General features: G+C 46.1%; 1 protein-coding gene across 1 annotated transcript in view; it reads left to right on the plus strand.

Moving 5' to 3' along the window:
• The window catches only part of LOC116971616 (probable deoxycytidylate deaminase), a 55,033-nt gene extending 28,103 nt beyond the window's left edge, over positions 1-26,930 (plus strand). The window contains exons 3-4 of the mRNA XM_033018853.1: positions 13,528-13,624; positions 26,670-26,930. Of these exons, the coding sequence (XP_032874744.1) occupies positions 13,528-13,624; positions 26,670-26,784 (212 nt within the window). The 3' untranslated portion in view covers positions 26,785-26,930. The remainder of the gene's footprint in view (positions 1-13,527; positions 13,625-26,669) is intronic.
• Positions 26,931-27,140: the final 210 nt, after the last annotated feature.

Genomic DNA, 27,140 nt, shown 5'->3' on the forward strand with positions numbered 1-27,140 from the left:
TCGGAGCAACAGGGCCGGTCTCTGTGCTGGAGGCCCGTCCGCTGTTGCTACCCCCGGGTAGGCTGTCATCCTCATCCGTACTCAAACAGGAGTACTTATTTGCAAGGTGTACCGACATTGGAGTACTCCCTCGTTCCTGCCTCTGCCCCTTGCCCTTCCTTAGCGTGACCCACATGTCTCTCTCCTGTGGTTTTGGAGTGACCACCTCCCTATAACTCCCCTCTATGACCTCGTCACTCTCCCTGACCAGACAGAGGTCATCGAGCTGCTGCTCCAGGAACCTAATACGGTCCCTTAGGAGCCCCATCTCTCTGCACCTGGTGCAGATGTGGACCCTTCCCCTGCCCACACACCCTCCTCCTGCCCACAACCCCCTGCCACCCACACCCGGCCCCGCATTGCGTTAGGGGAACGTGTTGCGTTGGGGGAACGGGTGAGTGCTGGAATATTGCGTTGGGGAGCAGATCCAACGGGTCTGCACTTGGTCTAGTCGTCTATAAACCTCCATTCATTCACTAATTGTTAACTAAATTATTTCTAGAGCTAATAGAATCCTTTGGCACAGAGTATTAATAAGTTGATGGATTAGTATGATTTTAAATTAATTAGCAATTGCAGTGGTTGTTATTTATCCATGGTGGTTACTTATTTAAGGCAAACTGGATACAATTATTAACATCCTGCATAATCTGTTTTATATCCTTTCGATAAGCCCATCTATCTCTTAATCATACAACACAGAAGCTGTGCTTTTGCCCACCAAGTCAAGGACTATTGTCATATGCACAAGTACAGGTACAATGAAAACCTTACTCTTGACAATAAAACACTCGTTACTTTTCAAGTGAATGGAAGGTCTGTGCTTTTCTGTTTGGGAAAGATTTAATAGTCGGGGAATAATTTGGTATTCTTGCATGCGGTTCATGAATGGGGTAACCTTTTGATACAAAGGGTGGTGGGTGTATGGAACTAGCTGCCAGTGGAGGAAGTTGAGGCAGGGACTATCCCAACATTGCCATCAGGTAGAAGCCTGCAAACTGTCACGTCCAGGTTCAGGAACAGCTTCTTCCCTGGAGTATTGTGTGCAGATTTGGTCCCCTAATTTGAGGAAGGACATTCTTGCTATTGAGGGAGTGCAGCGTAGGTTTACAAGGTTAATTCCCGGGATGGCGGGACTGTCATATGCTGAGAGACTGGAGCAGCTGGGCTTGTACACTGGAGTTTAGAAGGATGAGAGGGTATCTTATTGAAACATATAAGATTATTAAGGGTTTGGACATGCTGGAGGCAGGAGACATGTTCCTGATGTTGGGGGAGTCCAGAACCAGGGGCCACTGTTTAAGAATAAGGAGTAAGCCATTTAGAACGGAGACGAGGAAACACTTTTTCTCGCAGAGAGTGGTGAGTCTGTGGAATTCTCTGCCTCAGAGGTCAGTGGAGGCGGGTTCTCTGGATGCTTTCAAGAGAGAGCTAGATAGGGCTCTTAAAAATAGCAGTCAGGGGATATGGGGAGAAGGCATGAATGGGGTACTGATTGGGGATGATCAGCCATGATCACATTGAATGGCGGTGCTGGCTCGAAGGGCCGAATGGCCTACTGCACCTATTGTCCATTGTCTACAGTGCTGTTAAACATGAAAAAAATAAGCTCTGAACTACAACAGACTATCATTATTATTGCACTATATTTGTTTATTTAATGAGTATGTGTGCATGTGTGTACACACACTGACCATTTTTTATTCTCCCGGTATGTACTATGCTTACATATTCTGTCGTGCTGCAGCAAGCAAGAATTTCATTTTCCTGTCTGGAACACATGACAATAAAACACTCTTGACTCTTGGAACGTTTAAGAACCATTTAGACAGGCACATGGATAGGACAGGTTTAGAGGGATATGGACCAAACAAGGCCAGGTGGGACTGGTGTAGCTGGGACTGGTGTATTCTTGGATCACAGGACGACAAGAAGTGATCTTACAGAGGTGTACAAAATCATGAGAGGAATAGATCGGGTAGACCCACAGAATCTCTTGCCCAGAGTAGAGGAAATCGAGAACCAGAGGACATAGGTTTAACGTGAGAGGGGAAAGAATGAATAGCTACATGAATAGGACAGGTTTGGAGGGATATGGCCAAACGCAGGCAGGTGGGACGAGTGTAGATTGGACTTGTTGGTCAATAGACAATAGATGCAGGAGTAGACCATTCGGCCCTTTGAGCCATTCAATGTGAACATGGCTGATCATCCCTAGTCAGTACCCCGTTCCTGCCTTCTCCCCATATCCCATGACTCAGCTATTTTTAAGAGCCCCATCTAGCTCTCTCTTGAAAGTGTCCAGAGAACCGGCTTCCACCACCGGATTCTCTGAGGCAGAGAATTCCACAGACGGTGTGGACAAGTTGGGCCGAAGGGCCTGTTTTCACCCTGTATGACTCTGGCGGCTTCATTTGATGCTTTACCAACTTTTCTTTGGTCAAAGTTTTATGTTGCTTATTTTATGCTTGAAGATGATTGAAAGCTTTTGTCTGACAACTGAAAGGACAGAAAGAAGCTATCAGATATAGAATAAAGAATATCAGTCGGAATAAATAACCCGAGTAGCAATATGTGCTTTCCCTCTGTGTATTCAGGAGAGTGTGAAGTGAGCAGCATTCTTACTATGCTACTGCACCACTGATCTACACTCTAGTCTCTTGAGGAGAGATGCCAAGAACAGTAAATATAATTTAAAAAAACAATTGTGCATTTGCTGTCCACAATGTTACTACATCTGTCAGCTAAACTTTATTTCTAATACAAGTAAGATCAAAAATAAATGACTAGACTACTAATACAAAAATAGTTTTTAATTGGTCTTTTTATTATGGCTTCTTATCACCTTGAATAGCACACATTGGGTAGGGTATGAGACTTAATCTGCTTCCTACTGCTTTTCCTGAAGGGATTGTTCAAAAAAATATCAGGCACCCAAAAGCCAGTGATCCATTAAACCTGCCCCATCTTTGGATGTTTCGTTTCTTGCTGAAGATGGTTTACAAATGTTTACAGTCCTGATGGCCTGATATAGAACAAATGAATGAATGATATGCATAAAGGTTTCTGGCTAGTCACATTCTTTTTCAGCCATGTCATGTGGGTGAGGATTTGTTTTTTGTTTGCAAAAAGGGCCCATGTAGTCCATAGCAACAGAGAACATAGACCAGTACAGCACAAGAACAGGCACATCTACTTGAGTTACTTTCTCTGGAACGTTGGAGATTGAAGGGAGATGATAGAAGTAGATAAAATAATGAGAGGCATAGATAGGGTAGACAGTCAGATATGTTTTTTCCCCACAGTGGAGATGTCCAACACTAGAGGACATAGCTATAATGTGAGGGGGAAGTGACCGCTGATTCCTGTGACCACTTGGGTTTTGTCCGGGTCCTCCGGTTTCCTCCCACACTCTAACGATGTACGTTGGAGGTTAACTGGCTTTTGAAATTATCCCTAGTGTGTAGGATGGTGCTACTGTACATAGTGGTTGCTGGTCGGTATAGACTCGATGGGCCAAAGGGCCTATTTCCGCGCTGTGTCGCGCCACTAAACTAAACACACTACCCCCTGCGCACCCTGTTCTCATTATCCTGCCTCTCTCCCTCCTCCTCTTACTCCCTCAATCCTCTTCCACCCTCTCCTCCCAGCGTTGTAGACATGACCTGCGTGGGCTTTCCCCGGGAGCTCCGGTTTTCTCCCACACTCCTCGGCCGTTTGTAGGTTAATTGGCTTGGTAAAATTGTAAATTGTCCTTCGTGTGTGTAGGATAGTGTCAGTGTACGGGGATCGCTGGTCGACGCAGACTCGGTGGGCCGAAGTTTCTGCGCTGTATGTCTAAACTAAACTAAAGATAGACACAAAATGCCGGAGTAACTCAGCGGGACAGGCAGCATCTCTGGAGAGAAGGAATGGGTGACGTTTCAGGTCGAGACCCTTCTTCAAACTGTTTAGGGATAAGGGACACAAGAGGTATAGACGGTGATGTGGAGAGATAAAGAACAACGAATGAAAGATACGCAAAAAAGTAACCATGGTAAAGGAAACATGGTATTGTAAGCTGTTTGTCGGGTGAAAATGAGAAGCTGGTGCGACATGGGTGGGGGAGGGATAGAGAGAGAGGGAATGCCGGGGCTACCTGAAGTGAGTGAAATCAATATTCATACCACAGGGCTGCCTAATGCCTAACCCTAAGCGAAACATCTATTTAACATCACAGCCATTCCAGCAAACATGGCAGTCTATTCCTTTATGTTGTGAACTATTTTCATCTGATCTGCGGTGCTTTTTCTCAGTGTATATTTACTCAATATAGCAACCTCTGCCTGTTACCCTTAATCATTGTTTTGTTGCTGAGCCGATGAGTTTGGCGGCTTGGCACCAATTTATAGTTGTTTATTCTCAGCACGTTGACATGTAATACCGATGCGGTAGTTAACAGCGCATCTCGACGGGTAACGCTGATACTCAAGCTGAAACATCTGAGTACTTCACCTTGCAGGAAACGTATGTGACAAATACTACAGCTCGTGATATGAAATCTTAGCATTGAGGTCAGGAAGGGTCAGAAGAGTGCTGTCTAATTTAAAACGTGTGAATGCCTGCGTTTAGTTTGGAGTTTAGTGTAGAAATACAGTGTGGAAACGGGCCCTTCAGCCCATCGAGCCCGCGCCGACCAGCGATCGCTCATTCGCACTAGTTCTATGCTATCCCTCTTTCACACCCGCTCCTTGAAGCCCTGTCCCACGGTACGAGTTCATTCCAAGAGCTCTCCTGAGTTTGCCCTGATTCGAACTCGGAGATTTACGGTAATGGCCACTCGTCGGTACTCGGGGCTCTCGTGGACATTTTTCAACACGCTGAAAAATCTTCACGAGTCTTCCCGTGCTTACCTGCCGTTAGCGAGTCTTCCCGAGTACCTGCCGTTAGCGTTACGAGCCGCTAAGAGACGTCCCCGAGCTCCGACGTACACGCTACGTACATTCTCTGTGCTTACCACAAGTTTTTTTTTAAATTCGGGAGAGCTCTTGGAATGAACTCGTACCGTGGGACAGGGCTATTACACTAGGGAGAATTTACAGAGGCCATTAGTTTAAATTTGACCTATTTGTCACAGTTTAATGAAGTGTTTAGTTGAGAGATGGGGGCATGGAAACTACCCCTTCGTACTACTTCAGTGTTATCCCACTTTCTCATCCACTCCCTGCACACTACGGATAATTTACAGATACTAATTAACCTACAAACCTGCACGTCTTTGGTAGACAAAAATGCTAGAGAAACTCAGCGGGTGAGGCAGCAGCTATGGAGCGAAGGAAATAGGCAACGTTTCAGTTCGAAACCCTTCTTCAGACCCGAAACGTTGCCTATTTCCTTCGCTCCACCCGCTGGGTTTCTCCAGCATATTTGTCTACCTTCGATTTTCCAGCGTGTGCAGTTCCTTCTGAAACACTGCACGCCTTTGGGATGTGGGAGGAAACAGGGAGAACATGCAAACTCCACATGGACAGCAAATGTAGTCAGGATCGAACCGGTGTCTCTGGCGCTGTGGCGGCAACTCTACCAGCTGCGCCACCTTGTTGCCCGTAGAAAATCCCAATATAGCAGTAATTAATTTCACGATCAACAAATTGTAGAAAATTGAATTGAATTGGATGCTTTTAATACCCAGCTATTAGATACAACAAAAAAAACATTCTTCCTTTCTGCAATAAAAGGAATATTTCCCCAAGTTGTCATCTTAAGTCATCTATTGAAAAAGATTCCTCTTTGCACTTGGATGGCAAGAATGTTGATTGTAAATAGAATTTCACAAGAGACTCTGCTGGCTGATGTAAACAAGTCCATCACTTGTCTGATACTACATAAATCATTCACCCTGTGTGCAACTGAGTGGTCTCTGTTTATGGAAGTGATGTGAAAAGTTACTGAGTTAACTCTGGAAGTTTTTACGGCTCAGTGGCGCAGCGGTAGAGTTGCAGTCTTAAGGGCCTGTCCCACTTAGGCGATTATTTAGGTGACTACAGGCGACTAGGCTGTCGCCGGGGTGTCGCCTGTATGGTCGTGTGTCGTCTCCTCAGTCGCCCAAAGATTCGTAGCGTCTTTCTGGTCGCCGCTGGATTTTGAAATGTTCGCAACTTTTCGGCGACAGTTGGCTTGACGTCAATGAGCGTACCTTGACTTCTCCTGACATAGGTGCTGTCGTAGGTTGGCCCCAGGATGCCGTAGGTTGTCACCGGTGGTGACCGGTGAATTCCATTGGCGACTACCTACATCAACCAGCGACAGGTACCGGCGACTGAATTGTCTTAAGTTGTCTTCAGTTGTCGCCGACAGGGTCGTACCTTTTCGTAGCTTGGTCGTAGGTGTGGTTGTAGGTGGGCGTCCTAATGGGTGGCCGGTTGTCGGTAGCTTGATGTCGACTAGGTGGTAGATTGTTGTAGACATTGTCGTAGGGATGGGGGGGGTCCAGTCGCCATTTTTTCAGGCGACCTGCTACTGCTATGACAGTCGCCGAAAAAACTGCCTAAGTGGGACAGGCCCATTACAGACCCGGGTTTGATCCAGACTGTAGGTGCTGTCTGTAGGGAGTTCGTACGTTCTCCCTGTGACCACGTGGGTTTTGTCCGGGTGCTCCGGTTTCCTCCCACACTCCAAAGTAAATTGTAAATTGTCGCTAGTGTGCAGGGCAGTCACGGTGGCACAGCGGTAGAGTTGCTGCGTTACAGCAAAATGCAGCGCCAGAGACCTGGGTTCGATCCCGACTATGGGTGCTGTCTGTATGGAGTTTGCACGTTCTCCCTGTGATCTGCGTGGGTTTTCTCCGAGAACTTCGCTTTCCTTCCACACTCCAAAGACGTACAGGTTTGTAGGTTAATTGCCTTGATAAAATGTTAAATTGTCCAAGTTGGCGATATGCAGAGTACTGCCCTGCCGACTACAAAATTCAGAAGGTTCAGAAGGTGTAGGCTAGTGCTAGTGTTCGAGGAGATCGCTGGTCAGTGTGGACTCGGTGGGCCGAAGGGCCTATTTCCATGCTGTATCTTTAGAAACATAGAAGCATAGAAAATAGGTGCAGGAGGAGGCCATTCGGCCCTTCGAGCCAGCACCGCCATTCATTGTGATCATGGCTGATCGTCCCCTATCAATAACCCGTGCCTACCTTCTCCCCATATCCCTTGACTCCACTAGCCCCTAGAGCTCTATCTAACTCTCTTAAATCCATCCAGTGACTTGGCCTCCACTGCCCTCTGTGGCAGGGAATTCCATAAAGTCACAATTCTCTGGGTGAAAACGTTTATTCTCACCTCAGTCTTAAATGACCTCTCCTTTATTCTAAGTCTATCTATATTTATATCTATATCTATATTTAAAGTCTATCTCACAAATCTTTAATAGCTGTAATTAATCTAAAGGTCATGACGGGAGATGTTTGTCCAGTAGCATGCACTGTAGAGACAAGAAACAATATGTAGTGGTTAGTTACAGATTTGGGCAGATAAATGGCAGATGGAGTTTAATCCCAGCAAGTGTGAGATGAGGCACTTTGGGAGGTCAAATGTAAGAAGAAAATATACAGTAAAGAGGAAATTTTTCAGGTCCACAGCTCACTGCAAATGGCAACACAAATGCAGAGAAGATTGACGGTGATGTTGCCAGGACTAGAGTGCCTGATCTGTCGGGAGAAGTTGAGCAGGCTGGGGTTCTATTCCTTGGAGGGCAGGAGGATGAGTAAAGATCTTATAGAGGTGTGCAAAATCATGAGAGGAATAGATCGGGTAGACGCACAGTCTCTTGCCCAAAGTAAGGGAATCAAGGACCAGAGGTCATAGGTTTAAGGTGAGGGGGGGAAAGATGTAATAGGAATCTGAGGGCTAGCTTTTTCACACAGAGGGTGGTGTGTGTATGAAACGAGCTGCCGGAGAAGGGACTATCACAGCGTTTAAGAAACATTCAGCCAGGTACATGGATAGGCCAGGTTTAGAGGGATATGGGCCAAACGCAGGCAGGTGGGACTAGTGTAGATGGGACATGTGGGCAAGTTGAGGCGAAGGGTCTGTTTCCACACTATGACAAACAGAAAGTGGTAAAGAAGGTGTATGGTATGCTTACCTTCATCGGTCGGGACATTGAGTATAAGAGTCAGGAAGTCGTGTTGCAGCTTTGATTCAGCCACTTTTAATATGGTACGGTACTTTATTTGCACATGTACGGAGGTACATTGAAAATAATTGTTGTACACAGTTCAGTACAAGTATCACGGTACATAAACACGTAGATACATCTCAGATAAGCATCTCAGATACAGTACTGGTGTACAACAGTCGTACACTGAGACAGTATACAGAGTCGCCAGTTTGGGGCCAGTTGATGTAAGTGCAGGGATCTTGACCTGACCATGAAGGCCCGTTGCCATGGCGACGTTGCAGTCTCGGCCTGGCCAAGCGTAGCCGCTGCTCCACCGCTATAGGCCGCGTGCGGTCCACGTGCTCGTCCTCTTGGAGCGGCGCCCGGTCCAGCCAAGCCCCAGGCTTCTGCAGGGCCTCCAGCGGCCCATTCCCCCCGTCGAGGCCGTGTACTCCCTCCCGCGGCCGGTCTGCTTACTAACCCTCCAGATGATCCGCTGAGGGCGAGCCGGGCGGGTTTTGGTCCGCAGCGAGGGTCCTCCGTCTGTGGCGGGCGGGCTGGGCCTACTGGGCGAGTCCCCGGTCTCCATCGGGCGGGCTGGGCCTACTGGGCGAGTCCACGGTCTCCATCGGGTGGGCTGGGCCTACTGGGCGAGTCCACGGTCTCTGGCGGGCGAGTCCCCGGTCTCCCGCGGGCAGGCTGGGCCTACTGGGCCAAATCCTCGGTTTTGGGACATTGCGTGCCGTTCTGGTCGTTCCCTGATTGCAGATTGGATGTGGAGGCTGTCGTGAGGGTGCAGATGAGGTTTATTAGAATGCTGCTTGGATTACAGGGTATTTGCTTTGAGGAATCGTTAGACAAAATTGGGTTTTTGTCTCCTGGAGCGTCGGAGATTGAGATGATACCCGATAGAAATAGATAAAATCATGCGGGCCATAGATGGGTGGACAGTCAGAACGGTTCCTCTTTCCCCCAACATACAACAGTACAGCTCTGGAATAGGCTCTTTAGTCCAAAAACTCTGCACCGGACAAGCTAAACTAAACTTTAAGAATAAAGGGTAAGCCATTTAGAACGGAGACGAGGAAACAGTTTTTCTCACAGAGCGTTGTGAGTCTGTGCCTGTGAATTCTCTGCCTCAGAGGGCGGTGGAGGCCGGTTCTCTGGATACTTTCAAGAGAGAGCTGGATAGGGCTCTTAAAGATAGCGGTCAGGGGATATGGGGAGAAGGCAGGAACGGGGTACTGATTGGGGATGATCAGCCATGATAACATTGAATTGTGGTGTTGGCTCGAAGGGCTGAATGGCCTACTCTATTGTCATCGGCCTGCACATAATCCACATCCATCCACTCCCTGCATTGCCATGCGCTTGCTTAAAAAGTCTCTTTAAACCCCACTATCGCATCTGCCTTCACCACCACTAACATCCCTGCTACTCTCTGTATAAAAATAAACTTGCCCCCGACATCTCCATTAAGCTTTGCCCCTTTCACCGTAACTATTCCTTTCACCATGGGATGCGCAGCGGTAAAATTGCTGCCTTACAGCGAATGCAGCGCCAGAGACCCAGGTTTGATCCTGACTATGGGTGCTGTCTGTACGGAGTTTGCACGTTCTCCCCGTGACCTGCGTGGATTTTCCCTGAGATCTTCGGTTTCCTCCCACGCCCCAAAGACGTACAGGTTTGTAGGTTACTTGGCTTGGTAAATGTAAAAATTGTCCCTAGTGGGTGTAGGATAGCGTTTTAATTTGCGGGGATCGCTGGTCGGCGCGGACCCGGTGGGCCGAAAGGCCTCTTTCCGCGCTGTATGTCTAACCTAAACTAAAATGCAATGCCCTCTCATCCTTGGCATTTCCACCTTCCCGACCTCTAATAATTAAAGTTTAATAGACACTGTAATAGATTGTGAATTGTTCATGTTCAAGGGGGCAGGATGTCCATGCCTGTAAGTCACTGAAAGTGCAGCAGGCAGTTAGGTTGTCAAATTATATATATTGTCTTTATGGCCAAAGGATTTGATTCAAAGAGATGGGTTTTAATGCTGTGACTTTATAATGCCTCACTGAGCTCAGAACTGGAATAATACGCACAGTTTTGGTGCTCTTGGCTCCAAGTATCTACTTTCTATCGAGGGGGTTGCAGGGCGGATTAAACAGATTGATTTCTGGAAAGATAGAGGTCTGAACAGGCATGGCCTCTTCTTTAGAGCAAGAGGCAACCTCATTAAACACGATCCTGAGAGGAACTCCCATGGTGGATGTAGGGCAGGCGATTGCCCTGCGTAGGTAACCTCTAGAACCAGAGGCTACAGTCACAGAATAAAAGCTAGGCTAGGTCATTCAAGTCAAGTGTGGTTTATTGTCATGTGTCCAGCCAGAACAATTAAATTCTTACTTGCAGCAACACAACAGATATGTTAACATAGTACACTGTAAACAATACAATAAATGAAAAAATGTTATAAATATACTGTTATTATTTTATATTATTTATATATGTATATATGTGTGTGTGTGTATACATATACCTATACACATATGAATGTGTATATATGTATGTATATATGTGTATGTGTGTGTGTGTGCACATACACACACGCACACACACACACACGTGCGCACACACACACACAGACACACACAGACACACACACACACACACACACACACACACACACACACACACACACACACACACACACACACACACACACACACACACACACACACATATAAATCAAAAAAACAAACAATAATAGTGCAAAAAGACAAAACCAGTGGCCCCAAGTCTATGTAGTTCAGAGATTATTTGGAGGTTGTGGTGTTTAATAGCTGTAGGGAACAAGCTGTTCCTGAACCTGGAAGTTATAGTTTTTAGGCTTCTATACCTTCTTCTAGGGTCAAAATGAGAAGAAATGTTCTAAAGAGAGGTCAGGCAAATTTAGATTGTTTTCTCTACAACGCCAGAGGTGGAGGGGAGCTGATAGAAATGTATAAAATTATGAGGTCTAGTTAGGTTAGAATAGATAGTCTGAAGCGTTTGGTTGCGTGAGATGGAAATGTCAAAAACGAGGGGCAAAGCTTACGCAGGGCTAGTTTGTATTTACACAGAGGGTGGTGGATGTCTAGAAGGAGCTGCCAGGGCCGGCTGTTGAGGCAGATATGATGGTGGAGTTTAAAAAGATTGTTGATGGACAAATGGATATGTAGGGAATGGAGGGGTATGGATCGCGTGCAGGCAGATGAGATTAGTTTCACTTGGCAGCATGTTTGGCACGGACATTGTGGGCCGATGGGACTGTTCCTGTGCTGTACTATTCTATGCGAATTTCTTCATTCTGAAGGGGGTGGGGGGGGTGAATCTGGAATTTTCCATTCTGGGATGCTGGGTGGCCACGGTGGCGCAGCGGTAGAGTTACTGCCTTACAGCGAATACAGTGCCGGAGACACGGGTTCGATCCCGACTACGGCTGCTGTCTGTACAGAGTTTGTACGTTCTCCCCGTGACCTGGGTGGGTTTTCTCCGAGATCTTCGGTTTTCTCCCACACTCCAAAAACGTACAGGTGTGTAGGTTAATTGGCTTGATATAAATGTAAAAATTGTCCCTAGTGGGTGTAGACAATAGACAATAGACAATAGATGCAGGAGTAGGTCATTTGGCCCTTCGACCCAGCACCGCCATTCAATGTGATCATGGCTGATCATCCCCAATCAGTACCCTGTTCCTGCCTTCTCCCCATATCCCCTGACTCCGCTATTTTTAAGAGCCCTATCTAACTCTCTCTTGAAAGCATCCAGAGAACCTGCCTCCACCGCTCTCTGAGGCAGAGAATTCCACGGTAGGATAGTGATAATGTACGGGGATCGCTGGTCGGCGTGGACCCGGTGGGCCGAAGGGCCTGTTTCCGCGCTGTATCTGTAAACTAAACTAAGTTAAGCTTTGTGGTCATTGGTTGCATGCAGAGCAGAGATCAATAGATTTCTGGATGTTTGGGAAGAGGGCAGGAAAATGCTTTTGATCTGGAAGTTCTTGTTCCACAGTGGAGCAGATGAGCAGACACAAGAACCTATTGTACCATTCTTCATAAGTTCCTATTGAAAACGCTTCCACAACCAGTGTAGGCGACGCATTCAGCGTAAGAGTGGCTTGCTACACAAAGAAGGTTTTCTCCTCACCAATGTTAAAGAAAGAACTGCAGATGCTGGAAAAATTGAAGGTAGACAAAAAAGTTGGAGAAACTCAGCGGGTGAGGCAGCATCTATGGAGCGAAGGAATAGGTGACGAATAGGAGCGCACCTCGATTATGGAGATGTCGGAGACCTTACATTTGGAAAGAACTAGACTTGTCTTAATTGACAAACAAGAATTATTTGCTAGAATATGGTCTCCATTTATTGATTTTCTGAAAGGGTAAATTGGTCCAGCACGGAAGCCTGACTGAAACTTGAACCCAGGATTAGATGAATAGTTACGTTTTATAATCTACGGACCCAGCTCCAAAGCTGTATTATTGGTAATTTATTCTATTCGTTTTTAATCGTTTTTTTATTTTCTTCTTTCTTCCTATCTACATAAAAAAAAATAAACAAATAGAAGCAGAATTAATATGCAATTGATAAACGAGGACCCCAACTATTTTGATAACTGGAATCCCATCTATTAACAATATGCAATTGATAAACAAAATGTGTTTTGATTATGATATGTATATGCTTCTAATAAAAATATTATTTAAAAAAAAAACAATAGGTGCACATCTCATAGGTAGTTTACACCCAGCGGTAAGAACATTGACTTCTCCAATTTCAGGTAGTCCTTGCTTTCTCCCTCCTTCCCCTCCCCTTCCCAGCTCTCCCACAGCCCACTGTCTCCGCCTCTTCATTTCTTCTTCCCGCTCCCCCTCCCACCTCCACATTTATTTATTTAATTCTTTATTTCGAACAGAATAAAAGAATAAAAAGCAAGTGTGAAACAGCATACAAAAAACAAAACAAGAATATTTATAAAGTGTCTTAAACAATATCTATAAATAAATGAAATCGTATGTGTCCGAAAAGGAGCAGGAAGAAGCCACATCACTCTGTAGAATCGTCACGTATTCCTTCGCTCCATAGATGCTGCCTCACCTGCTGAGTTTCTCCAGCTTTTTTGTCTACCTTCATCCTTCTCACCAATGTTTTTTTTGCAAGTACCCTGGTCGGGTTATCAATCCTCACGGCTGTGAAAAACTATTTTGTTTTCTCATTTAAAAAAAAAATCTGTTGGAGTTCTCACCGCTTCTGAACACATCCTCGTAGTGTTCTGGCTCGTTTGTGAATACGATATATTGAATGCTCTCTCTTTTTCTGTTGTAATAGGCATCACCAAGGTGGTTTATATGTCAGACAAATACCGGGAACTGCCAAAAATGGAGGCCTCCAGACGAATGTTGGGTATGGCAGGCGTGAAGTGCAGGTAAATATATTTGTGTGTTACAAGTCTCCGGCAACTGGTTTCTCATTAAAACTTTCCAAATAGTGAAAGGCCTGGATAGAGTGGACGTGGAGAGGGTAGAAACATAGACAATAGGTGCAGGAGTAGGCCATTCGGCCCTTCGAGCCTGCACCGCCATTCAATATGATCATGGCTGATCATCCTACTCAGTATCCCATCCCTGCCTTCTCTCCATATCCCCTGATCCCTTTAGCCACAAGGGCCACATCTAACTCCCTCTTAAATATAGCCAATGAACTGGCCTCAACTACCTTCTGTGGCAGAGAATTCCACAGATTCACCACTCTCTGTGTAAAAAATGATTTTCTCATCTCGGTCCTAAAAGACTTCCCTCTTATCCTTAAACTGTGACCCCTAGTTCTGGACTTCTCCAACATCGGGAATAATCTTCCTGCATCTAGCCTGTCCAACCTCTTAAGAATTTTGTAAGTTTCTATAAGATCCCCCCTCAATCTTCTAAATTCTAGCGAGTATAAGCCGAGTCTATCCAGTCTTTCTTCATATGAAAGTCCTGCCATCCCAGGAATCAGTCTGGTGAACCTTCTCTGTACTCCCTCTATGGCAAGAATGTCTTTCCTCAGATTAGGAGACCAAAACTGTACGCATTACTCCAGGTGTGGTCTCACCAAGACCCTGTACAACTGCAGTAGAACCTCCCAGCTTTGGGAGAGTCCAGTACTAGCGGTCAAGCCTCGGAATTTAAGGATGTTCCTTTAGGAAGAAGATGAGGAGGAATTTCTTTAGTCAGAGGGTGGTGAATCTGTGGAATTCTTTGCTACAGACGGCTGTGGAGGCCAAGACCAGAGGGTACAGCCTCAGAATAAAAGGACGTACCTTTAGAAACATGAGGAAGAATTTCTATAGCCAGAGGCTGGTAAATCTGTGGAATTAATTATTTCACAAGTGATAGGAGCAGATTTAGGCCATTTGGCCCATCTACTCCGCCATTCAATCATGGCTGATCTAGCTCTTCCTCCTAACCCCATTCTCCTGCCTTCTCCCCATGACCCCTGACGCCTGTACTAATCAAAGTGGGGAGTGATTGGCAAGGTATGCAAAGAGTGGCCACATAAAGGGCGTGGACAAAGTTACAAAGTATTCCATTTTACACAAACCATTTTTAACATATTCCATTTTTGGTCCCTTTTAGTTCCCGGCAATTGCCCAGCGACGCGCCTTTCCTCGCACCCACGTGAGCCGAGTTTCCTTGTGAAAAATCAGTTTTAACAACATTGAATGTTGAGGCCCTCTAAATTCAACCTGTTGATGGAAAAATTCAAATTCAGTTTAGTTTAGAGATACAGCGCAGAAAAATAGAAACATAGAAAATAGGAGCAGGAGTAGGCCATTCGGCCCTTCGAGCCTGTACTGCCATTCAATATGATCATGGCTGAAGATCCAACTCAGTATCCCGTACCTGCCTTCTCTCCATACCCCCTGATCCCTTTAGCCACAAGGGACACAGGCCCTCCGACCCACCGAGTCCACGCCGACCAGCGTTCACCCCGCACACAAGCAATGTCCTACACACTGGGGACAATATACACTTTTATCCACCTGCCGATTAACCTACAATCCTGCACATCTCTGTAGTGTGGGCAGTAACCGGAACACCCAGGGGAAGCCCACATAGTCACGGAGAACATATAAACTCTGTACAGACAGCACCCGTAGTCAGGATCGAACCCGGGACTCTGGGGCAGAAAGGCAGCAACTCTACCGCTGCGCCACCGAGCTGCCTCAAAGGCCCTCTAATTTTCACCTGCTTGTGGAAAATTTTGAACTCTGCACCACCCCCCGTATCCTGTTCTTCCTGTGACTCCATCGACATCATCCTCTTCTTAAACAAACGAGTTCAACTTATCAACTTCTGGTGGATTATACTCACTTTTCCTCTGGCCGGCATCTTAGTCCTGCTGCCTGATTGTGGAACTAGCAGCCCATTTCTGCATTGTTGTTCCATCTTGTCATCTCTGTTCTGCTTGAACTGAGCCCTCCCTTGAGTTTGCTTTGAGCCTGCCTGTGTTTGTGCTGTCGAGCTTACAGTGTTTGACTAGTGGGGATGATTAGCATTTCATTGTATTTGCAGCACAGAGACAGGTCATTTGGTTCCACAAATCTATCTGACTGGCTGGCACCTCTTCCCACCTTGCTTCGTTTTACCCTTTTGACACTTCCTAAAGTGTCAGCAACAAATGCTGACCTTGTCAGCCAATGCCCACATCCTGTAAATGAATAAATAAAACAACTATACAAACCTGCAGCTCGGTGGAAGATTTCAGTGACTACTGCAGAAGGCTAGGAATGCTCAAAGAATCTCAATGGTCTGGTGAAGAGATTTTTCCCCCTCTTTGCCAAACGGTTAATCTATTTCCCCCTCACCCACTACCCCATTTCTCCACCCCAAGGAGAAAGATTCTTGATATCCACGTTGCCAAACTTTCAGATTCTTCCATATATCAATGAGACTGCCTCTTCACGCCAGTCCTGGATTTGATTCCAACTAAGGTTGAGGAGTTTGCACGTTCTCTCTGTAGTTGCATGGGTTTTCTCCGGGGTGCTCCGATTTCCTCTCGCATCCCAAAGACGTTTGGGCTTGCAGGTTAATTGGCCCTCAGTAAATTGTCCCTATTGTGGATGTGAAAGTGAGATAACACAGAACTAATGTGAGTGCGTGATCGATGGTCAGCATGGTCTCGGTGGGCCGAAAGGCCTGTTCCCATGATATAGCTCTAAACTACACTAAACATTTCCTGATTCTGAAGGGTTCTGACCCGAAACGTCACCTACTCCTTTTCTCCAGAGATGCTGCTTGACCCGCTGAGATACTCCAGCATTTTATGTCTATCTTCGGTATAAACCAGCATCTGCAGTTCCTTCCTGCACTAAACATTTCCTTAAACTGCAACAAATGGGTCAAACGTATTCAATTATTTCTAATAGTCAAATCTCCCATTCCATCAATCCACCATGTGGATCTACACTGCATTGATTTGAGGAGGGTTATTGCTTCTGAATTTAAGATTATCTCTCTAATGGGCCTGTCCCACTTACGCGACTTTTTCGGCGACCCGTCAGTCCGCCAAAAAATGTCAACATGTTGAAAATCCAGCGGCGACCAAAAAGACGCTGCGACTCTTTGGTTGACTGAGGAGACAACTCACGAAGCATACAGGCGACACCCTGGCAACATGCCCAAAGAGTCGTACCTTGTTCTGGTCGCCGCTGGATTTTCAACGTTGCAAATTTTTGCCGACCTTCAACGACCTATGATGGGTGCCAGCAGTCACCGAAAAAGTCGCGTAAGTGGGACAGGCCCATTAGTCTGCATTCCGGATCAAATTAAGTGAAATGAAATTCAGAAATTCAGATGGCGACATATCAGGCTCACAGTTAAACACAGAGTGGTGGAGTAACTCAGCAGGTCAGGCAGCATCTGTGGAGGAAATAGACACATGATTTGGGTCAGGACCTTTCTTCAGACTCGGAGTTCCTGCGCACCCTTCCTACTCACCGGATTCACTAAAATATTCCTGTATAATGTCCTTTTTGGGGAACTAATCTAGTTAAGTTTAGATTTAGTTTAGAGAGTGTGGAAATAGGCCTTTCGGCCCACCGATCCACTCCGACCAGCGATTCCCGCACACTAGCACTATCCTACACACTGTTATATGCCGGAAGTCAGAATGAATAACAACTTACACGCAGGTTGCCTGGATCATGAGAGAGAGAGATTTATTACCCAACACTCCCTGCTTATATTGAACACCAACTCATTAACATATACATGAATATGTATGAAAACATTACACTGCTCTTTTTTTGTATTAAATCTAAGTAGTCAGTTACAATTTTGTTGTTGTGATACTTGATTTAAACCAGTATTTATGAAATTCTAAATGATAACATAATATATTTATTTTACATATCCACACATTTTCGTTGTACTTATACAGTGAGTTACTTAACTTACAAACCTAACCTGACTACTGGTTTACGGATCCTGACTGATCGTCTAACAATAACAGGTGTAACAGTTTAGGTGTTGACTCAACTGTAGGCTTGTTTGGCTCTGTTTTAGTACCCTGACTTTGACCAGAGGAATCTTTTTCTGCACTAACTGTACTTTGTGTTTCAATCATAGTGGTCTCTTCCAACTCACTTTCAGATAAAAACTCAGGGATTAGGACTTCATGCTCAGTTTTTGGTTCATCTTTGGCTGGAATAATTTGATCACCATGAACACCTTTGATCCTATCTCCAACTTCAACTAAGTATCTTTTTGTTCCACACACTTCCACTATTTTCCCAACATCCCATTTGGCTCGACTGGACTTGTTGGGAGGATTGAGAGCACGAACCTGCTCATCTGGCTTGAAGTACCTCTCCTTTTTGTGGGAGTCAAAATGGCGTTTTTGACAACTGTTTATGTTCAACTCTCAAGGCCAAATTAGGTTGCACTAGACTTAGGCATATTCTTAGCCTTCTCTTCATCAACAGTTCAGCAGGTGAGTAACCCGTTTGTGTGTGTGGTGTGGTTCTGTACTTCAGCAAGAAACTAGCCAAACAATGTTTCATGCTAAGCTTTGAACTACCCTGCAAAACCTGTTTCTTGAGAGCATCTTTGACAACTCTAACAGACCTTTCCGCCGTCCCGTTTGGGGCTGGATGGTATGGGGGAACAAGTGTGTGTTTTACACCATTCCACTGCATGAACTCTTTGAACCGTTCTGAACGAAACTGAGGCCCGTTATCAGAAACAAGTTCTTCCGGTAAACCATGGCATGCAAAAATTGCTACATTTGTTCACCAGTGACTCGATGTCACTGTCAATACCTGGCCAATACACAAAACTTCTGGCAATTGACTTCATGCTTACTATGCCAGGATGTTCGGCATGAAGTTGATTCAGAATTTTGTTTCTCAATGACTCTGGTACAACCACTCTGTAACCTCACTTAATGCATCTCTGCTCACATGATAATTCATGGAAAGGCTTCAGCTCTGAGTTCAGAACTGAGTTCAATCCACTATCGATTCAATGTCTGTTCATAGACCCTCTTCAGCACAGTGTCTTTCTCTGTTTCTGCTGTAATTTCTGTTGCAGTCACCGGAAAGTCTTCATCTACAACTTGCAGTGTGTAGATTGAGTTCTCACTTCCCACGTCAGAGTCAAGGGGGCAGATTATTATCTCAATCGGGTTAAGTTAGGTAAGGGGGAGGTACAGCGAGACCTGGGTGTCCTTGTACACTGGTCACTGAAAGTTGGCGTGCAGGTACAGCAGGCAGTGAAGAAAGCTAATGGACATAACAAGAGGATTGCAGTATAGGAGTAAAGAGGTTCTTCTGCAGTTGTATAGGGCTCTGGTGAGACCACATCTGGAGTATTGTGTACAGTTTTTGTCTCCTAATTTGAGGAAGGACATCCTTGTGATTGAGACAGTGCAGCGTAGGTTCACGAGATTGATCCCTGGGCTGGCGGGACTGTCATATGAGGAAAGATTGAAAAGACTAGGCTTATATTCACTAGAGTTTAGAATGATGAGGGGGGATCTTATAGAAACGTATAAAATTATAAAAGGACTGGACAAGCTAGATGCAGGAAAAATGTTCCCAATGTTGGGCGAGTCCAGAACCAGGGGCCACAGTCTTAGAATAAAGGGGAGGCCATTTAAGACTGAGGTGAGAAAAAAAGTTTTCACCCAGAGAGTTGTGAATTTGTGAAATTCCCTGCCACAGAGGATGGATTTAAGAGAGTTAGATAGAGCTCCAGGGGCTAGTGGAATCAAGGGATATGGGGAGAAGGCAGGCACGGGTTATTGATTGAGGACGATCAGCCATGATCACAATGAATGGCGGTGCTGGCTCGAAGGGTCGAATGGCCTCCTCCTGCACCTATTTTCTATGTTTCTCATGGGGCAACCGGGACAATGCATCTGCAACTGCGTTGCACTTGGAGCTTCTGTACTCCACCTTGTAGTCATACTGGGACAGCAAAATTGCCCAGCACTGCATCCTTGCTGACTTGGGACCAAGTATCACTAGTAGTGGCTTGTGATCAGTCACTAGGGTGAATGGTCTGCCGAGAAGAAACTGGTGGAATCTTTGGTTCTGAACACGATGCTGAGTACTTCCTTTTCTATCCGTGCATAATTGCGTTCACTCTGTGATAGGGTGCGGGATGCAAAAGCAATAGGTTTTCCCTGTCCGTCATTCATTACGTGGGAGATCACTGCACCTACACCATAACTGGAAGCATCACAAGAAAGTTTCATCTGGCGTGTCGTATCGTAGTGAACAAGAAGTTTGTCACTTGTCAAGTTTTCCTTGCAGATGTCACGTTGCTGTTCCTTTCCCCACATCCATTTCACATCTTTTTGTAGCAGATGATGTAGTGGCTTTAGCACAGTTGCTAAATCTGGAAAGAATCATGCATTGAACTGCACCATCCCAAGGAATGATTGTAGCTCTGACACATTGTTGGGTTTTGGAGCATTCACTATTGCTTCAGCTTTCGCCTTCACAGGGTGAAGTCCGCTGGCGTCTACTTTGAGTCCAAGGTAGACCACCACTGACTGTGCGAATGCACATTTACTTTGTCGCAGTTTGACATTGTGGCAGTTCAGTCGTGTGAGAACTTGCTCGAGGATATCCAGATGTTCTACCATGCCCTCTGTGAATATCAGTAGGTCATCCTGGTTGCACACACAGTGCGGAATGCCGTAACATTTTGTCCATGACAGACTGGAACATTTTCGGGGAGGATTTCACACCATAGGGCAGCTTTGTATATGCATCGTGGATGCATTAGTGATAATTTTTCAAAACTCTTTAGATTCTGGAGTAGTTCCTGAGGATTGGAGGGTAGCTAACGTAACCCCACTTTTTAAGAAGGGAGGGAGAGAGAAAACGGGGAATTACAGACCAGTTAGTCTGACATCGGTAGTGGGGAAACTGCTAGAGTCAGTTATTAAAGATGGGATAGCAGCACATTTGGAAAGTGGTGAAATCATTGGACAAAGTCAGCATGGATTTACGAAAGGTAAATCATGTCTGACGAATCTTATAGAATTTTTCGAGGATGTAAGTAGTAGAGTGGATAGGGGAGTACCAGTTGTATCTGGACTTTCAGAAGGCTTTCGACAAGGTCCCACATAAGAGATTAGTATACAAACTTAAAGCACACGGTATTGGGGGTTCAGTATTGATGTGGATAGAGAACTGGCTGGCAAACAGGAAGCAAAGAGTAGGAGTAAACGGGTCCTTTTCACAATGGCAGGCAGTGACTAGTGGGATACCGCAAGGCTTAGTGCTGGGACCCCAGCTATTTACAATATATATTAATGATCTGGATGAGGGAATTGAAGGCAACATCTCCAAGTTTGCGGATGACACTAAGCTGGGGGGCAGTGTTAGCTGTGAGGAGGATGCTAGGAGACTGCAAGGTGACTTGGATAGGCTGGGTGAGTGGGCAAATGTTTGGCAGATGCAGTATAATGTGGATAAATGTGAGGTTATCCACTTTGGTGGCAAAAACAGGAAAGCAGACTATTATCTAAATGGTGGCCGATTAGGAAAAGGGGAGATGCAACGAGACCTGGTTGTCATGGTACACCAGTCATTGAAAGTAGGCATGCAGGTGCAGCAGGCAGTGAAGAAAGCAAATGGTAGGGGGTGCTGCTCTGGCAGCAGCCATGTCAGCAGCGCGTCAGTTTTTTCAACTTTTTTTATTTTTTAGTATGTTTTAAAGTATGTGTTTAATGTCCCTTTGTGTGTTTTGTGTGGGGGGTGGTGTGGGGGGGGGCAAGGGGGAAACCGCTTCGGTCGCCTCCTCCATGGAGTGGCCATTTTTTCCAGGTCGCCTCCCCCGTGGCCTAACAACAAGGATCGGCGCGGCCTTTCCCGGAGACGCGCTCGGGGCTTCAGCGGCGGGCGCAGCGTGGACTCTTGGCGTGGAGCGGGTGAGCCCTCGCTGGAGGGGAGCGCTCCGTTTCGCTGGCCCGGGGCAGCCGGCAGCCTGAAGCCTGAAGCCGCGGTCTGCAGAGCTCCAGCTGGTGCGGCATCTACAGCCCGGGATCCCTTGTGGGGGACCCGGGGGAAGAAGAAGCCATCACTGCCGGCCCGCGGCCAACTTCTACCGCGGGGCCGGCATGGACTTACCATCACCCCTGGAGGGGAGCTTCGACCGCCGGCCCTGCAGTCTACGGTGCTTCTGGCTGCGGCGGAGACTTTAAATCTCGACCGCCGGCCTGCGGCCTACACCAACTTAAAGCCGCGGTCTCCGGTGAGGAAAAGCCGATCCTGGACTGACTCTGGACTCTGGTCCTGTCCACGGGGGGAAATGGAGGAGGACTAGCCAAATGTTGTGCCTTCCACCACAGTGATGAATGCTGTGGTGGATGTTTGTGTTACATTTTTATTGTGGTTGTGTGTTCTTTATTATTGTATCGCTGCTGACAACCCAAATTCCACCGACCCTGGTTGTGGTAATAAATTCTATCTAAAAAAAAAAAAAATAGCAAAAGGATTTGAGTATAGGAGCAGGGAGGTTCTACTGCAGTTGTACAGGGTCTTGGTGAGACCACACCTGGAGTATTGCGTACAGTTTTGGTCTCCAAATCTGAGGAAGGACATTATTGCCATAGAGGGAGTGCAGAGAAGGTTCACCAGACTGATTCCTGGGATGTCAGGACTTTCATATGAAGAAAGACTGGATAGACTCGGCTTATACTCGCTAGAATTTAGGAGATTGAGGGGGGATCTTATAGAAACTTACAAAATTCTTAAGGGGTTCGACAGGCTAGATGCAGGAAGATTGTTCCCGATGTTGGGGAAGTCCAGGACAAGGGGTCACAGCTTAAGGATAAGGGGGAAATCCTTTAAGACAGAGATGAGAAAAACATTTTTCACACAGAGAGTGGTGAATCTCTGGAACTCTCTGCCACAGAGGGTAGTTGAGGCCAGTTCATTGGCTATATTTAAGAGGGAGTTAGATGTGGCCCTTGTGGCTAAAGGGATCAGGGGGTATGGAGAGAAGGCAGGTACAGGATACTGAGTTGGATGATCAGCCATGATCACATTGAATGGCGGTGCAGGCTCGAAGGGCCGAATGGCCTACTCCTGCACCTATTTTCTATGTATCTATGAATACAATCCCTTATGAGTGTTGATAGTCAAGTACTACTGACTTGCCTTGTCGACATTGAGTTGGGCGTAAGCATGAGACAAATCCAGTTTAGTGAAGACTCTTGCTCCGCTAGTTTCTGCGTACAGATCTTGCGAGGTTGGTAACGGATATTGTTCGTCATCACCGGCTTGGTTAATTGTGACTGTAGTCACCACATAGTCGAACAGTTTTGTCGGCCTTGGGTACGGCCACAATTGGCGTTGCCCAGTTACTCTGGTCTGTCTTCACGAGTACTCCATTACGCTCTAATCGGTCAAGTTCTACCTCCACTTGTTGCTTTAGTGCATATGGTACAGGTCTTGGTTGACAATACACAGGTCTCACATCTTGCTTCAGTCGAACGTGTGCAGAGTACCCTGTTATTCCCGTGTAACTGTCAGCAAAAATCTCTGCATGTTGCAAAACAGTCCTGCACTGTATTTAAAGGATGAATTCACAAACTCTACCCCATCCTCGTCGCCAATTTTGTTATATTCCGGACGGCAGAATGAATAACAACTTACACGCAGGTTGCCTGGATCACGAGAGAGGGAGATTTATTACCCGACATTCCCTGCTTATATTGAACACCAACTCATTAACATATACATGAATATGTATGAATACATTACACACACTGGGGATAATTTGCAATTTTTACCGAAGCCAATTAAACTATAAATTTGAACATCTGGAGTGTGGGAGGAAACCCGAGCACCCGGGCAAAAACCCACGGGATCACTGGGAGAACGTACAAACTCCGTACAGACAGCTCCCTTAGTCAGGATCGAACATGGGTCTCTGGCGCTGTAAAGCAGCAACTCTACCGCTGCTCCTCCGTGCTGTCCTAAATAACAAAATAACATCTGATAGTTCAAAATATCTGCTGGTCTGGCATCACCAACGCCTGAACATGCGGATTAATTCCCAGCGGATCGCGGTTGTACAAATATCTACATTAGAAAATATCTATATTATAAAATACATTTGGACAGGTACATGGATAGGAAAGGTTTAGAGAGATGTATGAAAAGTGCTGGCAGGTCTTCTACTTGCGAATGAAACATAAATAAACCAAAGGAATAGTTAGATCTGGCGCCGGGTGTTGAGCAGCCAGTTTGTTGTCTCTGTTGGCGTAAATGTCTGCCAGGCCCTGACACAGCTCCATTTGGTGGGTGGTAGAGCGGGCACCCAGAGATGACATGGTTGGCTGTCTGTTGTTCTGCTCCACATTCACAGGCTGGGCTCTGGCGGAGCCCCCATCTATCTCCACACGCTGGCGTTGAAACGCCCAACTCCAGTACCAAGTCTGTTGAACTTCACCCTCGCTCCTCTGGGGAGCTCAGACCCTGGACAGCTTTTATCTGGCGAAGAGATGTAGCTGTGTAATGGAGATGAGGTTGCCTTCCACCCCTGTGACCACTTGGTGGCTATCCAGTGTGCTTCTGTCCCAGTTGGCTGGATGGATGCTCGGAGTTGTTTTCCATGTGGAACAAAGGGGTGATGGGACTTCAGTCGGGGTGGCCTCTGCTCTCTGCTGGAGGAGGTGATCTGGGTCCATGGCAGAGAATGTGAGGTGTTACATTTTGGGAAGTCTAACAGGGGCAGGACCTACACAGTGAATGGTAGGGCACTGGGGAGTGTTGTAGAGCAGAGGGATCTCGTAGACAAAAATGCTGGGGAAACTCAGCGGGTGAGGCAGCATCTATGGAGCGAAGGAATAGGTGACATTTCAGGTCGAGACCCTTCTGAAGAAGGGCAGGAGGATGAGGGGTGATCTTATAGAGGTGTACAAAATCATGAGAGGAATAGATCGGGTAGATGCACAGACTCCCTTGCCCAGAGTAGGGGAATCGAGAGCCAGAGGACATGAGTTTATGTTAAGGGGGAAAAGATTTAATTGGAACTGGAGGGGTAACTTTTTTACATAAAAGGGTGGTGGGTGTATGGAACGAGCTGCCAGAGGAGGTAGTTGAGGCAGGGACTATCCCAACGTTCAAGAAACATTTAGACAGGCACATGGAAAGGATAGATGTAGATCTATGGGCCAAACAGAGACAGATGGAACTAGTGTAGATGGGACTTGTTGGTCGGTGTGGGCAGGTTTTCACTTTTTTATTTCATTTCTCCTTGTTCAGCTTTAATCAGATCCAAAGCTCTCAATATCAGGAAGGTGACAGTGGCAGATGTAATTATGGGAAAAATGGGAAAAGTTTTCAGATTGGTGCAAGTGTTTGGTAGTCAATTTACTTCCATGAGTGAAAGGAGGTGTCATAGTGAGTGTCTCTCATTCTCAATGAATGAGAATTAATGGTCAGCAAATGATTTGAGTAACTGCTGCTTCAGGCAGATGTTGCTGATAGTCATAAAGTGATACAGTGTGGAAACAGGCCGTTCAGCCCAACTTGCCCACACCGGCCAACAATGTCCCAGCTACCCTAGTCCCACCCACCCTCGCTTGGTCCATAACCCTCCAAACCTGCCTATCCATGTACCTGTCCAACTGATGGGAAGTTATTTCTCAGCACTACAATGGCTTGTCCTGTATTTGAAATTCAATTTGATCTTGAGTCCTAGTCAACTTGTCCATGCCCACCTAGATGCCCCTTCTAAGCTAGTCCCACCTGCCCGCATTTGGTCCATATCTCACAACCTTTCCTATCCATGTACCAGTCCAAGTGTCTAAGAAATATAGAAAACAGGTGCAGGAATAAGCCATTCGGCCCTTCGAGCCCAAAGAGCTATATCGAACTCTTGAAAACATCCAGTGAATTGGCCTCCACAGGTTCCACAGATTCACAACTCTGGATGAAAATGTTTTTCTTCATCTCAGTCCTAAACGGCCTACCCCTTATTCTTAAACTGTGACCCCTTTAACTGCAACTTTTACAAGCTGTCATGATACCTGTCTCCCTAGGCAGCTCATTCCATACACCCACCACCCTCTGAGTGACAAAATGGCCCCTCCGGTTCCTATTAAATTTCTCCCCTCTGGCCTTAAACCTATGCGATTTGACATGCTCATCTTGGGCTACATTGTACAACCTGCATTGGGAGAATCACAATCTACAAATAACGCTACAATCTACAGGGCGTCACGGTGGTGCAGCGGTAGAGCTGCTGCCACTCAGCGCCAGAGACCCGGGTTCGATCCTGACTACGGGTGCTGTCTGCATGGAGTTTGTACGTTCTCCCCGTGACCTGCATGGGTTTTCACCGAGATCTTCGGTTTCCTCCTACACTCAAGTCAAGAGTGTCATGTGTCTCAGATAGGACAATGAAATTCTTGCTTGCTGCAGCACAACAGAATACTGTAGGCATAAATACAGAAGACACACTCCAAAGACATACAGGTTTGTAGGTTAATTGGCTTGGTATAAGTGTAAAATTGTCCCTCGTGTGTGTGTGTGTGTGGGGTAGTGTCAATGCTCGGGGATCGCTGGTCGGTGCGGACCCGGTGGGCCGAAGGGTCTGTTTCCTCGCTGTTTCTCTAAACTTAAGCTAAACTAAATGTGGCTTCACGGGCTCCTAAGTTCTTCATCGATTTTGCTAACTCTGAAATTGTGCTGCGAATCCAAAGATGACCGGTTATACTAGTTTGCCGTTTCAGTGCAAATGAGCTCCCTTTAGACCCTGTGGCAATCTCTTCCACAAATCAAACATCAATTCAATGCATGGGAGATTTAGAGTTAGACCGTGCAACAAACTGGGAGTTTAATAATTAAACCTTTTATGTTCTCCTTTGTGCGCTTAAAATGCGAACATCCGTGTGTGTGCGCTACCTTTTTTTTTAATGAAACCTAAGCTCCTCTGAACAAAAACGCTCTTTTTTTTTTACAGCCAATTTACTCCGAAGAATAAAACAATTACCATTGATTTTGATGCAATAAACAAAAGTGGAAGTTGCCTGGACTCGAGCAAAGTTGCTGCACCAGCATCTCTTTCAAGCTGCTAATCATTCACCCTGGACAAACACGAGCTCCTGCTTCCAATCAACTTTTTCTGCCAGTTATTCTTCAGAAGATAACTCCCGCTCTCACTCCCCATTCTAATGGTACAGTTGAACCGATTACTTTAGATTATATTTTAAAAACTGGTGTATGTTTTGTGCTTTCTTCTCCAACTAAAGGGCCTGTCCCACTGTATGAGGTAATTCAAGAGCTCGCCCGAGTTTAAAAAAAAATCCAACGCATGTTAAGCACGTAGAATGTACGTAGCGGGTACGTCCCGTCATCCCAGGAATTAACCTGGTGAACCTTGCTGTTACTCCAGCATTTTGTGTCTACCCCTTAAACTTTGTGCTTCTCACCT

Source organism: Amblyraja radiata, chromosome 3, assembly GCF_010909765.2.
Source record: "Amblyraja radiata isolate CabotCenter1 chromosome 3, sAmbRad1.1.pri, whole genome shotgun sequence".
NCBI classification, from domain to species: Eukaryota; Metazoa; Chordata; class Chondrichthyes; order Rajiformes; family Rajidae; genus Amblyraja; species Amblyraja radiata.